This window comes from Grammomys surdaster, unplaced genomic scaffold, assembly GCF_004785775.1.
Source record: "Grammomys surdaster isolate TR1022 unplaced genomic scaffold, NIH_TR_1.0 255, whole genome shotgun sequence".
In the NCBI taxonomy this organism is placed as follows: domain Eukaryota; kingdom Metazoa; phylum Chordata; class Mammalia; order Rodentia; family Muridae; genus Grammomys; species Grammomys surdaster.
The window spans coordinates 6,167,219-6,183,191 of record NW_021604696.1 but is presented as its reverse complement, the minus strand read 5'-3'; the positions used below and the strand labels follow the sequence as shown (position 1 = coordinate 6,183,191).

Genomic DNA, 15,973 nt, shown 5'->3' with positions numbered 1-15,973 from the left:
CCTGCCTCCAGCTTCTGAGTGCTGGGAACCAAACCTAGGCTTCTTGCATGCTAGACACTCTGCCAGTCAAGAGGCATGCCCAGAGACTTCTTTTCTCTTTGCCATCTGAAAAATTTCCAAGTTAATAGCTGAGCAGAGAGAGTCACTAGTCACAGAAGGCACGGTCACTGCTGACAGTGACAGTCCTTTTACCTGGTGTCACCTGCACAAGTCTTATAATAAATGATGAACGTTTCTACCTTTTGTGGCTTATGAGTGTTTTTACTTACCCAGCACCTCACTTTGTGCGGGGGTGGGGGTGGGGTACCTGCACCCAAGCAGCCTTGCCATTACCCCTGCCCAAGTATGATGCAGGCAGCTGCCATGCCTGGGAGTACTATGTCACCACAGACCACAGCACACAGTGACCTTTTCAGGGTTTATTCTTCTGCTAATGTTCAGTCTCCATCTAGACAAAGACAATTAGAAGACAACCAGTTGCTTTTCTGTGATCAATTCCGTATGAATAACCAAAAGATTCCTCCTTAACACTTTTTTATTTTTTAATAAGAAGCTATAAATAAATAAAGCTTTAAAGCTCCTGGGTTCAAGTGGACCAGTTCCAGTTCAGATGTGTTGGCTGGACAGTTCTGTGGTCCCTGCCTCCCACTCTAGGAGCGGGTGTCTGCAGGGCTTCAGGGTGCCTCGGGACTGGGTTATTAGCTTGTTGTATTTGCATGGCCTTTCAGCCCCAGGGAGCAGCCCTGTAGGCAGAGTCCTGGAAGCTGGAGGGATGGGGAAGCAGCACCCTGTTCTGAGATGCTGTGAGTACCAGGAAGCTGTGCCCCAAAGCCAGTAGCCTAAGCCTTCGGCAGGGGTGGACAGTTGAGGGACTGAGGGTGCCTCAACCTGGTGCTGGCCTGAGATGGGAGGGAATATTTTTTCAAATGCAGCAAAGATTGAGAAGAGACCCGTGCTTCCGTGTGAGTCAGGATGGCGGGGCATATGTTAAAACATATTCCAGTATGTAGCAAACAGATCCTATATTCAGGTCATGTACACAGAAGGTTGTGAAGGGGGGTGGTACATGGAGCTGGGGTACTTCCTGACAGAAGCACAACAACCAACATGATCTGTAAAAGATCCCCATTTCCCCAAAATGCCCCAGGCTCCCTGCAGATATATATTCACTCTAAACTGGGCATCTAAACCAATTCCTCTGAGTGATCTCCTAACTCATCTTGCTATCCACCTCCTCAGAATGATCAACCACCATAAAGGTGGCCCTAGACTGGGCTGGACAGTACGTATCAGAACTTATCCTACCTGTAGACCTCCAAGTACCTGGTGCAAGTGTAGGCCTTAGACCACAAACATGTGAAGGTTAAGCCATTGCTCTAGGGCAGCAGCGACATCTGCTAACATCTGGAATATTGCTGTGCTACATATGGCCCTCACTCTTGTCTGTGGTGACCTGTTCCTCTTTAGCCTGAGTGTTGAGTGAGACAGAAGCAGGGATTGGGCCTTGTCCTATCTTAGGGTCAGCTCACAACCCTTGGCTGCATGCATATGGACTCTGAAAAAGCCATGACATTCCCCACTAAGGGCTGCCAGGGCCTCTTAAAGAACATAAGGGAAAGGGTACTAGGCAAATGCTTAAAAAACCCAATATTCAACATGGCTTCTAGTCTGGTCCCTGGCTGGCTCATGGGGCTGCTGGAAATAGCCGGTCAGACTTTGTGAAGGGTAGGAAGATGTAGAGAGAGCCAGGGTGGGGAAGGTTATTCAGACAAACCTCAGAAAAGACACCCAGAGCTGTTTCTTTCAACCTTAGCTGAATGGGAAATTCCCCATCCTGGCCATCCAGTACCAACTCAGGTTGATGTGGACCTGTATCCCAGCCAAAGGAAGCTTTTATGCATGGGATTGAAAGAGTTGCTGGTATGGTAGGAACATTGGCACACAAGCCCTTGTATAAATAAATGTTTCAGTGATGGGGGAGGGGCAGTGCATCAAAAAGCATAGGAATTGGTTGGGCAGAGGGGTGTGTGTGTGTGGGGGGGGGAAACTCTTGGTGTCCATCCCTTTCCTGCTTGAACCTGGTTCCCCCAAAGCCAGTACACACTGTGGATTCTGATCATGCCCCAGAGAGTGCAGTGGTCAGGTGCCAGACTTGAGTCTTCTCTGCCACAGCTGAGGCTGACCCTGACCTTGAGAGCAGCTTTGATAGGTGGGGGTTGGGGAGCACTCCAGGTCTGAGGACGCCTCAGAGATATGTTTATATTCTCAAAGGAAAAGGCTCCCCAAGATTCTGGGTTATTAGGGGTCCCCAGAGGCCAAGGAGCTTCAACCAAGCTATTAGGAGCTAGTAACATGTTCCTAGAGGGCTGGTCATTGGGGGCCAGTGCGTGCATAGTAGGTGTGGGAGTCTCAGCTGAGCAGACACGTTCCCTCGCCAGTCTTTTCCAAATCTTTATCAGTTTTAACTGTGACACAGGGGCCAGGAGAGCGGGGAGGCCATCTGCCCCAGAGGTCCTACCCTGCCCATCAAGGTCTAGGACATCCTACTAGCACCCGCTGCACCAAACAGGAAGAACTGTCGGCCCCATTTCTTTCCCTGTTAAATCTTGCCCATCACTCTCTGCCCCTGACACCTCTACCACTTCTCAATGATATGGCTCATGTAGTCCTCGGTGGGCACGCGGCCTGGCTCTTCTGTGTCCTCGCGTGGCAGCGCTTCCTTGGAGCGATGCAGGAGACGCTCTTCACGATTGCGCAGGCGCTGCTCCCTGCGCTCCAGCTGTCTCTTGTACTGGTAACGCTGCTGAAAGAGGTCCTTGGCATAGTCATACAGCTGCATGTCCAGGTCGTTGAGCTCCTCGATGTGCCGGATAGTGTCCTCATCCACCTCCACACCGCCGGCCCGCGTGCTGTTGTACTGCATGAAGGGCCGGATGAACTTGAGGTTGAACGTCCGCTCAAATAGGTACTGCGTCTTGCGTTGGAACTCAGTGAGGCCGAAGAAGGCCATGCCGCGCAGGTTCTTCTTGGCGCTCTCCAGCAGCAACTGGGCCCGCTTGCTCTCGGGGATGAAAGACAGGTTGTAGCAGCCCACCAGGCTGAGGTCAGCCAGCATGCGCACCTGCCGGTTGTTGGCCAGGTTGTAGGGGCAATCCATGAACTCCTGCAACGTGCAGCCCGACCAGTCTGTGCCCTCGTAGCAGGGCGGCAGCTCCTCTGGGGTTGGTGTGCGCCCGTCACACATGTGCAAAGAGGTCTTCCATGTGGCCCCACGCTGTACATGTCGCCATTCACTCAGGTAGCGGGATACGGGGTCGCGCAGCAGGGTGATGTAGTAGAACTTTCTACAATAAGAACGGGGAAGAGATCAGTACTGTTGGAAAGGAGATACAGCTGTGCCCACTGTGGTGACTGTGGCTCTTTAACATGGCTCCGTGGGCACGTGACACCCAGCTGATTCCAGCTGCAGCACAAGCTCTTAGTTCTGTCATTCATTTCTGAGGAGAAAACCTTGGGTCTGTGGGAAGGAAGCTGTCCAGGGCATGCTTTACAAGTGGGACCACAGAATGGTATCTTGTAGTGCCTGGCTTCCGTTCCCTCTTGCCCCAGTTCCCAACTCAAGCAGGGACAACCTGACTATATCCTCCAGGGAGAACCAGGCTGCCAAACTCTTTTTATCCTGAATGGCCTGAGCTACAACACGGATACATAGGTGAAGGAGGAATGACCCCAGTTTCTCCTCTGTGCAGCACAGACCCAGGACAACGGGGTGTCCCTCCTGAGCACATTCTGATGGTGGGTTTGGAGGCACCAGGACACTGTAGGCAGATGGGTAAAATATGGTGTTCCCTCCCTTCCCAGACAATGAAAAGAAGCACGCCCACAGGCTTGCCTGGCTAAGGCCTTGTTGAATTTCTGATTTCTCCATCCCCCACTCCTATGTGGGGCCCACCAGTACTCTGCTGATATATCTTAGTGGGAGGATGAAGAGGCCCAGCAGCTGCCACTACACATCCTGAAAGCCACAGGAGTGATAGTTCTGACAACAGATATCTGGCCCTTTACTTTAGGAGACTGCAGAGGAAGCCCTTAGCCCTCCAATGTGCTGTCTGGTCTGGTCCTTGGAGCTCCTATGGGCTGGCTGACTCAGGCCATATCCTAGAAGATTCCCAGGATGGGTTGTTCAAGGAGGGGATTGGTAGTTTTTCTCAGTGGGTCAGATGGTAGCTGTATCCCTCAAAGGCTGGAGCAGAACAGGGCCCATCTGGCCTATGCATGGGACTTATAGACCTTGCCGACATGTTGTGTGGTGGCCTTTGACCTTCAGAAGCATTTTGTGACCTTGATGTTAGATGCCCGTCAGTACTGAACAGATGGTAACTCTAGGGTCAGACACCTCAACAGGGCTGCCTTCCTCCTGGGGTGAGCTCTGTGCAGCTGAGAGCCAGAAGCCCCCATGTCTAAGTTCCCTCACCTCAAGAATCCAGCATGCCCCATCTCATGGCTCATGGCACCCTGACTTCAGTAACAGGCCAGGTACCCTGAAAAGTCCCACCATACCATTTAAGGTCCTGTAGAGCACTCTGCCTTCTTTCTGCATGGTCACCTGGCTTATTGAACAGACAGACTGGTCTCAGAGGTCGGGTTTTCCCACAGATACAAGAATAATGCTTATCAAGTTTTCAGAAGTAAAAACTACTGTTAGAGAGATGATCAGTAGTTAAAAAAATTTGCTGTTCTTCCAGAGGTCAAAGGTCAGCACTCAGTACTTAGATGGCTCACAACTGCCAGCAACTCCATTTCCAAGAGATCTGAGGTACTTTCCTGGCTTTCTCAGTTACCCATGCACAGATACACACACACACACACACACACACACACACACACACACACAAATAACAAAATAATTGATAATTGATATTGAAATCATTTATAATTTCATTGTAATGAGGTAGTATAGCTGGAGGCTAGAGCTGGTGTGTTCTGAGGGTGGAGGCCACAGGACACCATCCTTTGGCATAGACTTAGGACATTATTTCTCATAGATACACAAGTTCGTATGTGCCCCAAACACTTCAGGAAAAAGAACCGAGGGGCAAGAGAGGTGGCTCAGTGGTTAGACACACTTGCTGCTCTTGCAGGGGACTCAACCAGTTCTCAACACCCATGTCCCAGCTCACAAGCGCCTACAACTCCAGCTCCATGTGCTCTGACACCCTCTTCTGGCATTACTGGGCACCCACACATAAATACAATCTTTCTGACAAAAGCAGACAGGGGCTGGAGAGATGCCTCAGTGGTTATGAACATGCACTGCTCTTCCAGAGTACTGGGACTTTGTTCCCAGATTCCACATCAGGTGGAGACTTCTTGGGACAGCATCTCTGCAGCTGAGGGCTGCAAGTGATATCTCCAGGCCACACCTCACTTCTTATCTGCTTAGAATTCTGGGAAAGTTGGTCTGTTTCAGCCAGTCTAGGCAATTCTAGGGTCATGGAGTGTGTGTGTGTGTGTGTGTGTGTGTAGATGAGGGTCGAGGAGAGGGCAAGGAGACTGTGTGACTGTTTCTTTCTTCCCTTGTAGCCCCGCCCACAGCATGCTGGGTGGAACCATCATTGCAAAGTACATTCAGTATCCATGTCAACCAGAGAGATGGGGAATCTGGGCAAAGGGGTGGGGGAGCTGAGGGTGGCCCAGGGCTCCTATTTTTACCTCCTCCTGCCCCCACATTGCCACTTGGCATCTAGTCAGTGATAGCTGATGGTGGGCTTGAAAGGGAAACAGAAAGAGTAAGCTTTAACATTAATTCGTATGATTAACGAACAGACTTAGGAAATATTAGTGAAACAGAACCAGGAGCCTCTGATCCAGCCTGCTGACTTCTGCTTGTGTGAACCTGCTTGCCCCTTCCTCTTTTCTGGAAGAGGTATATGCTCTTCTCGGATGAGCAGTGACCACCACCCCGACCTGCTGAGACAGCAAGTTCTTCGAAGTAGAAACCTGCAAGTCTCAGCTTCTGTAAACTCACTTAGCTCTGGAGGGGAAAACAAAAAAACAAGAAAAAAACCAAAACCCACCTCTGGGAAAATCATGAAGGATCACTCTGAAATGACCATCTAGACAAGACTGACAAGGCCCATCTCTGTTTAAGCTACGAAACACTTCTGATCGAGGCTGGGTCTCTTGACCCAACAGCGAGAGGCCAGAAGTGCATGCTAATTAGGGTTTCTGCCCTTTATCTCCAAAGACAAAATTTCTCACCGGGGGTGGGGGGGGGGAGGTTGAGCTGCCTTAATAGAGTCTGGGGTCAGATCCACTGTATGAAGGCTATCCCCCAGCCTCTACAGAAATACTTGATGGTGGACATGAAATGGTAGTACCTGGCTTTTCTGACAGCAGCTATGCTAATACATGTCCATAGACAAGTTGCCAAGGACTCAGGAACACTGGCCCTAACTAATACTTTCAAATTCTCCAGTCTGGACAGATCTGAACCAGGATATATCTGGAGGTGCCAGCCCTGATTGGGGGTGGGGGTCCCTAGGGTTGTGGGCAGTGCTTCCAAATAGGATAGGGCTGAGTTCTGAGCAGACTGAGAGCATATGGTTTTGATGTCAGAAGGGCCACTGGTGGCGGCCAGAGGCCAAGGCAAGGCCAGACCACAGAGTATCTTCCTAGTTTGTAGGAAACCCAGGAGGGCTTGGCAGGTGGCTCAGTGAGTGAACTGCTTTGCTGTAACAACCACAAGGATTCCAGTCGAGGTCCTAGCACCTGCATAAAGGCTGAGCATGGCAGCACACACTATAAATCCCAGCATTATAGGGGAATGGGAGGGGGATAGGTAGATCCCATGGCTTGTGAGACAGCCAGTCTAGCTGGTTCATCGAGAGGCCCTATCTCAAAACATGAGCTGGACTGTGATAGAGGAAGACATTTTGGTGTCCAACGCTGGCCTCCATACGAACCCACCCAGGTGAGAACATCTGAAGACCTGCACACACTATGGAGTGGGTGGAGATGGACCAAGGAGGAGGTGAGAAAGAAGAGGTTGAGTCAGGAATGGCCTGGAGGATAAAACTCACAGGCAAAGCAGACCTCAGAGGGCTCTCTAGTAATGGATAATTCTGGTCCTGCAGACCACAGCTCCCTGTCAGTTCAGGCATCTCTAGATCTCTCACTTAGATTAAAAAAAAAAAAAGTATTTATTTAATGTGTATGAGTATACTGTAGCTGTCTTCAGACACACCAGGAGAGGGTATCAGATCCCATTACAGATGGTTGTGAGTCACCATATGGTTGCTGGGAATTGAACTCAGGACCTCTGGAAGAACAGTCAGTGCTCTTAACTGCTGAGCCATTTCTCCAGCCCTCACTTAGATTTTTTTAAAGACTAGGTCTTACTTTAAGTAGCCTTACTTACTTACTTAAGTAGCCTGGCTGGCCTGGAACTCATTCATATTGACCAGCCTGGCCTCCAACTCACAGAAATCTGCCTGACTACCAAATACTGGGGTTCATGGTATGTACTTTCAGACCTGGCTTACTTAAGTATCTAGTTATAGCTGGCTAATTCTTTTTCTGAGATATTCAGTCATTTATTTTACTGTGTGTGTGTGTGTATGTGTATGTGTGTGTGTACACTGATTCGGTGGGTCTCCCAATCATGTACTATCAGGGCAAGGAAGGCACTGTCTTTTGCAGCCTCTTTAGTAAGTTAAAATCACAGGAGGGGTTGGCAAGATGGCTTAGTGGGTAAAGACACTTGCTGCCATGCCCGATGACTGGAGTTGGAATCCCAGGAACCCCTCAAGTTGATTGATCTTTGACCTCTCCATTCTTTGCTGGCTTCTTGAAGGCCAAGCCTCCCTCCCTGTAAGACCAACCAGAGGTGCAACAGTCAAGATTTCAGCCATAGGTCCTAGAATTCAAAACCTTGAGACAAAGGCAGTTTTCTATTGTTTTGTTTTAAACTAGCACCAGATCAGCTGTGCCACCCTGATCAGGAGAGAGGATGCTGTTACCCACAAGGGCTGATGCAACTTAGGGCTTTAATATATATTTTTTAAATATAGGGTCTCACTATGTAGCCGAGGCTGGTTGTCAAGTCTCAGCAGTCCTCCTGCCTCAGCTTCTTGAGTGTTGGGATTCTAGGCATGTACTTCCAGGCCTAGTATAATTCAGTTTTTAAGCAAATGATATAGCACCCATCTAATTGAGTGAGCAGGTTCCTAGGGGACCTCACCCTGCCCCCTGACACTGTATGCAGGGCCAAGCATCCCTCCTGGGTGCCTGTGGAGCACCCAGCCCATCAGGTTTGAGTTGCTGTTAGCAGCTGTGTGTGTTTTTCTATCTAAATGCTGCATAGAAAATTCTGGTCTAAGGCCACCCCTCTGCTAATACCCAAAGAAAAGCAGTGGCTATTTCTGTTGAGTCACTGAGTCTGTTTCCAAAAATACCCAGGTTCAGGTCCAGGCCTCATGACGTCATGTGTCAGGTGCTGTGTAGGCAGAGGAGCAAGCAGACCCTGCTCACAGCCTTCCTTGGAGCTCCTCCCCTTGAGCTCCCTTCCTTTCTTGGGTTGGAGTGAGGGTAGTTAAGCCCTAGATGGCCCTCTGCAATCTGCTGATGCAGCTAGCTGAAGAAATAGAAAGTGAATGCCTAGAGTTGTGAGTGGCTAGGCCAGCAGCAATCACTTGGACCCTTGAAGAGCTCCAGCCTAAGCTGACTTCTTACAGACAGCACAAAAGTCGATGGAGATAGAGAAGTTATGCTTGTATGTACCCTTAGGATGATAGCATCGGAGGGAGAAGCAGCCCAGGAGGTGATTTGCAGCTAAGTATGGTTGGGTGACTAAGCCTGGCCATCACAATGTCCCCGGAGACACTCTTCTTTGTCCTCTTCTCTGGCTGGCTGGAGTGTGCATGTGATTGATGAGGGAGTATCTGCAGTCAACTTGGACCCTAAGCAGAAGTCCTACTTTCTGGCCAAGTAAAGGCAGGAGGAAGAACATGGGTCTCTGGTGTCTGCATGGCTGTACTCTTACTGTAGCCAGCCTGTGTCTGGCTCCTTTTCAAAGGGAAGGACATAAGCTTCTACCCTGTTTTTGTCTCTGACCTAGTCCACCTGCTTGGGCTCATACACTGAGGGCCGTATACAATGTGCCTCTCTGCAGGGCAGTTCCTGTGGTGATGGAATGGTCATAGGACCCTCAGGTGTGGTATATGTCCTGGTGGCCCAACAGTTACTATGCAACTATACTGTTAGAAGATTTACTATAAGTTTAGAAGCAGGAGAGGCCCCCAGAGGAGGTGGTTCCTGGTCCAGGTCTCTAGAGTAAAGTGGTAGCCTTCAGTGGCTACATTCACAACCAGAACTGTCAGCCGACAGTTAGGTATCCTGAGCCTCATTCATGTGACCAGTCAGCAGGGTGGACTCCTGGCTGGGGTGCAGGTGCTGGTGTCTATGTCAAGAAGCCTCTAACCTTCTTAATAAAGTCTTGGGGATACCTTGCCTGCCCTCTGGACTCAGAGGCAACCTCTACTGCAGAAGCAGCTCTCTTACTGCATGCCCTAAGGCTCTGGGAAACAAGATGCAGGTTGCCTGGCTTGGACCTTCCTCCAGACTTCTATGGTGAAGCCTGCAGCTGGGTGATTGGAGGGCTCAGACATGCTTTGGGGCTGGCTTGGCTTTCTCTGTAGGGTGAGTGAGGGCAGAGTACTCATTCCTGCCCTAATATTAAAGACTCTTTATATCATTGTCCCTGACCCCTACAGGTCTGACTGGGAAATGGGCGGACAGCAGAGTAAGAGGTCCCAGGGTTAACCTGATAAGAAGGACCTACATGTGACAATAACGATGGGTGGACAGGACAGTCACTCAGTCCCCAGGTTTGCATCTGTTAAACAGGCTGACAGAAATATCTACTTAGGCCTATGAAGATTTGGTGGAGGGGCATTTATTAAAGAACACCACTGGGATGGGGAATGGGAGTTGGGGGATGGGGAAACACATAATCTTATCCCAGTGAGATGGGAGGCAGAGACAGGTGAGCCCTTGAAGAAGTTCACTGACCGATCGGCTAGCCTAGAAGGACCAGGTGTGGCTCAGTAGTTTCAAAACACCAAACTATTTAAAACAACCAAAGTGAGAAAGTGCATCCTTACTCGGTGAGCTGTAGGAAACCCTGATGCCCCTCCCTGCTGGCAGCACCAAGTGGCTTAGTGGGAGTGTGAACATCTTTGCTCATTTTATAAATGAGGCTGGCTGCTTTACCAAGAGACCTTACTGCCAAAGAGCCACACCCAGAGATAAACTGAGCTATCATGTGGGTATCTAGACCGCATGCACGAAGGTCCCCAAAGTCCCCCTTCTCCCTAGGACAAGGCATGGTCCCACCCTTGGGGAAGTGCAAGCTATTTCAAAGTTCCTAGAGCCCTTCATGAGGCTCAGACAAAGCCCGGGAGAGTTCAGGGCTGCCCCCTGGCCCAGCTTGTGTGCTGACTGGGCATGCCAAGGCACACAGGTGATGCCCCTTCCCCACAGCACACTTCCTGCTTACCTGCCAGGACAACCCCCAACCCTTTACCATGAGATAACCATACCAAGCTCACTACTGGAGTTGAGAGGACTGGGATACTAGGCCCATGAATAGTTTAACCTGGCTGGCATCAGTATGGCTGGTAGTGGCTCAAGGGAGGTTCTGGGAGAGCCCTGCCCAGGGAGAGGCTGTAGGAGGAGGCCCTATCAATGCCTTCAAGTAGGGCAGACCATAAAGTGAGATCTGTGAGAGCTACCAGCCCTCTTGAGGGAAGAGGGGATGAGTAGCTGGGTTTAGGGGCTCTTGCTTACTGTGACACCCTAAACAGTGTTCTGCTTGCATCCTCCAACATATAGGCAGGGCCTTGTCCTGGGATCTGTCTGAGGCATGTAGGCAGAGCTCCAGTGAGTGGGACTCTCTAGTGAGAAGAGAGGCTGCCTGGGGCCTCATGCCAGGGAAGAGGGGAGTAGGAGAGGCCTGCTGTAACTCATTCATATTTCACGCCCACCTGCCTGGTACTTTCTGGTTCCTGATGCCGGGCAGGCAAGATGTGGCTTCTGCCTGAATGCATGCATGCTTTCATACATTCTTTTGAGGTCAAGAGAAGGTGACAGAACTCTGTTTCTTTGCTGTCTGTGTGCAGGAAGGAGGTGGGCTTGGACCTGCTCACTCAGTCTGAGATCTGCCTCCAGAGCTGGGTTTCTCCCTGTTGGAGCTGAGAGCTGGGGAGATGGGGGAGGAAGGGCAACTGGCTCCTTTGGCCTCCAAGCCTCTGTGAGGGTGGGTGCTCGGAACTCATACCGTTCTTTCTCACATCTCCATCGCCTGCAACTGGCTTCTACCCTCCTCCCCCATGAATACTAGGTCAAAGAGGGGAAATAGAGCCTTCTGAGGAGTGCTGGGCTCTGCCAGTGTGTGCAGGACATGTACTTGGCTGGGCCGAGGCACCCATAACCAGTCTCCATCTGCTCCAGCCACTGATCAGGCTGTGCCCAGCTCTGGTTATCTGTGCCAGGCATGTTGCTACCTCTACACAGTCACAACCACACAAAATAACATGCAGTGTGCCACAGCTTGACAGGAACATCCCTGCCAGGATTGTTAGTACACAGAGCTTACAAGCCAGAGTCAATGACATACTGTACCTAGAGATTACATGGCAGTTGGAAGGCATAGGCTAAGGCTGCTGTCTAGTGCCCTGGGTAGGTTTTTCTTTGCTTTCCTTGTATTTTTTTCTTTTATTTCCATTAAAAAAAAAATAACCAAAGAAACAACAACAACAAAAAATTGTATACAATCTAAAGTGACTCCAGAAAGTTGTCCTCTGATACAAACACACACACACACACACACACACACACACACACACACACAGATCACCACCACCGCTACCAAAGATACATACCTACAATAAATTAAACATACAAAATAGATACTATGTCCAAAGATGGTAGGCTACTCTGTATCTTTCTGCATCTCTGTATAAAACCTTTCTGGGGTTAGGAACTCCACAAAGGGTCTAAAGACCAAGTAGGGTGCTCTGGGACACCTTCTAGCCTCAACATGTTGAATTAAAAACGATACTGTTCAGTTCTTTCCGACAATCCTGAGCAACAGCTTACCTGGAGTTCTCTTACAGGTGGCCACCACAAGCAGTCTCTCCTAAGAGGAAGACTGTCATCTATGTACCACACCCCCACCCACCTCATAGTAGATGACTTTCCCCCAAAGAAATCAGCCGACAGCCATTCTAGAAAGAACTACTTTGTGACCAAATCAGCTGCAATAGCCCAATTTCCATCAGCCTGTGGCCCTGTTGACCCAGCTTCATTCACAGGGAAGGTGTTGGCAATTTTTGGTTGATATAATGGAAAAGCTGTCACCTATAATGACCCGGGACCCTGGGGACTACTGGGCTTTCTAGTATCAGAGATCTTTCTCCACCACACCTGTCACTTTGGCTTCCCTGTGACTGCTCTTTTCGATACCTCTAAGGGAATGGGGAGCCTGCTGGGTGCTTGCTGGCCCTTCTCCTGGTTGCTATTAGAAGCCCCTGGGTATTGGTAAACTGAGGCTCCCAGGGGATCTGATTTCATAGGTACATGTGCTCTATCTATCACTGACTGCTTTCACACCCGGTGGGAACTAGGTGTGCCATAGTCAGCATTGGGACAAAGGTCTCCCACTTGCCAAAGGCTCTGCCACTGATGAGCTGTGTGGTTGGAACAGAGTCCCCACAGAACACCCCTGACATGTTTCTTACTTGTGGAATACAGATACAACCTCCTCTGAGGTCCACAGCATAGCACCCAGCAGGTGGAGGACACCAGCTGGATTCAGTCAGCCAGCATGAGAGGAAGGAGAAGCAGCTGAAATACACTTACCTGTTTTCACCAATCACCAATCGAGGCAGACGTATCAGAACATGCAAGAGAAAGAGAAAACTTTGGTCAAATATTTTGTAGAAAAGTCCAGACGTAATAGACCTGAAATCTCAAAAAATAAAATCGGAACTAGGCTGTGTAGATGGCTCAGTTGGTAAAGTTCCTGTCTTGCAAGCATGAGAACATGAGTTCAATTCTCCAGAAACCAAAACACAAAAGCCGGGTTGTGGGACTGGGACTGGGGGACAGCTCAGAGGGTAAGAACATTTGCAGTGTCTTAGGAGCGAAGTTTGACTCCTTGGTACCCGTGTAAAAAGCTAGGCAGGCTGTCATTGCAGTATTGAAGAGTAGAGACAGGCAGATCCTGAGAGCTTGCTGGCTAGTCCACTTAGACTAAACTGGATATCCGGTTCAGTGAGAGACCTTGTCTCAAGGCAGTAAAGTCAAGAGCAACAAAAGAAGATACCAATATCCTGTTCTGGCCTCCGTATGTGCATACATGCATGCATGGACTCCTGCATACTTACACACAGCATAGTAGCACACATAATTTCAGCACTGGGGAGGCAGAGACAAGTGGAGTCATAGGGAGCTCAGGCCAGCTAGCCTAGCCTACCTGAGTTCCAGGCAAGTAAGAGACCCTGTCTCAAAAATCAAGGTGTAAGGTATCTGAGGGATAACATGGGAGGTTGTCTTCTGGCCTCCTCCACACGAACATATGCAACCACATATATATTCATGCCTGCCCCCTAAGTCGACATCAAAGTAGTTGAAAATCTCCCTACAAGCTACAGATGTGGTGATGCATGCCTGTAATCCTGGCACTTGGGAGGTTGAAGCAGGAGAATCCTTAGTTTGAGACCACCCTGGGCTATAAAGAGAAGAATCTACTTCAGAATAAAATCTCCTAAACGTCTTAGTGCATATACCAGGGAACATGTGTGGTTTACTTTTACCTAAAGTAAACAAATATATACATATAAACAGATGTGCACACCCATATAAGTACACATATATCTATCTACAAGTTCACATGTCCATCTGGAAATTGATTGAGTTTTCATACATGATGAGCAAAAATAAGACAAAATACCCATGGTTCAGTGAGGGTTCATTATTATTTTGGCTGTGTGAAGATCTGATTTTGTGTGTGCACGTGTGTGCATGTGTGTGTGGAAAGCACAGGTCAACACTGGGTGTCTTTCTCCCTCTCCTTTATGTTTTGAGACAGGGTATTTCACTGAACCTAGAGCTCACCAATACAGCTAGACTAGCTGGCCAATAAGCCCCAGGGGTCCTTCTACCTCTGTACTCCCTGTGCTGGGATTGCAGGCGTTTGCTACCATGCCCAGCTTTTCATGTGGATACTGTACTGGTTGGGTTTGTGTGTAACCTTGACACAAGCTGTAATTATCACAGAGAAAGGAGCCTCCCTTAAGGAAATGCCTCCATGAGATCCATCTGTAAGGCATTTTCTCAATTAGTGATCAAGGGTGGGAGGGCCCACTGTGGGTTGTGCCATCCCTGGGCTGGTAGTCCTGGGTTCTATAAGAAAGCAAGCTGAGCAAGCCAGGGGAAGCAAGCCAGTAAGCAGCACCCCTCCATTGCCTCTGCATCAGCTCCTGCCTCCAAGTTCCTGCCCTGTGTGAGTTCCTGCCCTGTGTGAGTTCCTATCGTGACTTCCTTTGGTGATGAACAGCAATGTGGAAATGTAAAACCTTTCCTCCCCAACTTGCTTCCTGGTCATTATGTTTGGTGCAGGAATAAAAACCCTGACTAAGGCAGATTCTGAGGGCCAGAACCCATTCACACAGGCCCTGAGGCTGTATTGTAAGCACCTTATCTATTAAGTCATCTTTTCTGATTTGGTATTTTTCCAAATAAGAAAAATGTGGAGGAACATTCCTACAAAAATGTCAACTTATTTCTACTGATATAAAAGAATAGATTAAAAGAATAGATTACCCGATGTTTAGGTGTTGTCTCTTGGACAGGAAAGGAGATGCCGATGCTTTTTGGGGCATATTACGAAACCAATAGAAGTGTAATGTTAAAACTCAGACAGACCAAGAGAGGACACCACAGTCAGGGAGCAGAGATGGATACTGCTCTGCCCCCTTTGTTCAGCCTCCTTTGTCCTGTCCGTCATTCTAGGACCTGGGCCTATTGGCTGGAACCAACCACAAGGAGCACGTGTCTTTCCTACCTCAAAGAATCTAATCTAGACACTCCCCCAAAGACAAACACAACAGCTTGTTTTCAAGGAGATTCTGAATCAACAACTTGACAATCAAGATTAAGTATCACACAAGGCTCCCCTGTGGGTTACAGATCTCAATAGGCATTCAGGAATATTTGCTAAAATGGAATGCCTCTTCAGTTTTAAGCCCCTCCCCCCCCCAGGAAAGTAGGAATACAGAATCCCCATCAAGTGAGAATTCCTCAACCACAGGTTAAATGTGACATTTCCCATATTAACTCCTTGCTGATGTGAGGTAATACAGGATTCAGGGACACCACTGTCCGGCGTCCCTTCTATTTGCAGACATTCCTGGGCAGCAGGAAGCCCTACTACAAGGTGGACAACTTCACTCCCAATGGTCTTGGGTCCTAGCCGGTAAGCTGTGTATGTGTTCAGAGACTGTGTCCTAGAGGCCGGAGGTGGCAGTGGGCATTTCCTCCTTGTGCTGGCCTGGCCTCCTGGGCACCAGTGACCTCAGCAGTGCGTCAGTCAGGGCCCAGTTCAACACCCTCAGGGAAGCTCTGGCTGCGACATGGGTCCTTGGGGCCTCCAGGGACCAGTACCCTGCCTAGAGGATGATAGACCTCTCTAAGGAACAGAGCTATATGCCCTGTCTATAGGGTGTTTATTCATGTATATGTAATATGTGTGTGTCAGAGGGCAGTCAGTTCTCTGCTTCCACCAAGTGGGACCAGGTTTAAACCATCAGGTTTTCCAGACAGCACCATTATCCAGTGAGCCATCTCACTAGCCCATGGCAGGGTGTTTAAGGACGTGCATATGGGCAAGGCTGGGCCTCTCCAATCCTCT

At 49.3% G+C, this 15,973-nt stretch overlaps 1 protein-coding gene across 1 annotated transcript in view; it reads right to left on the bottom strand.

Moving 5' to 3' along the window:
* Positions 1 to 404: 404 nt before the first annotated feature.
* The window catches only part of Hs6st1 (heparan sulfate 6-O-sulfotransferase 1), a 36,285-nt gene continuing 20,716 nt past the window's right edge, over positions 405 to 15,973 (bottom strand). Inside the window, exon 2 of the mRNA XM_028775418.1 lies at positions 405 to 3,344. Within this exon, the coding sequence (XP_028631251.1) occupies positions 2,636 to 3,344 (709 nt within the window). The 3' untranslated portion in view covers positions 405 to 2,635. The remainder of the gene's footprint in view (positions 3,345 to 15,973) is intronic.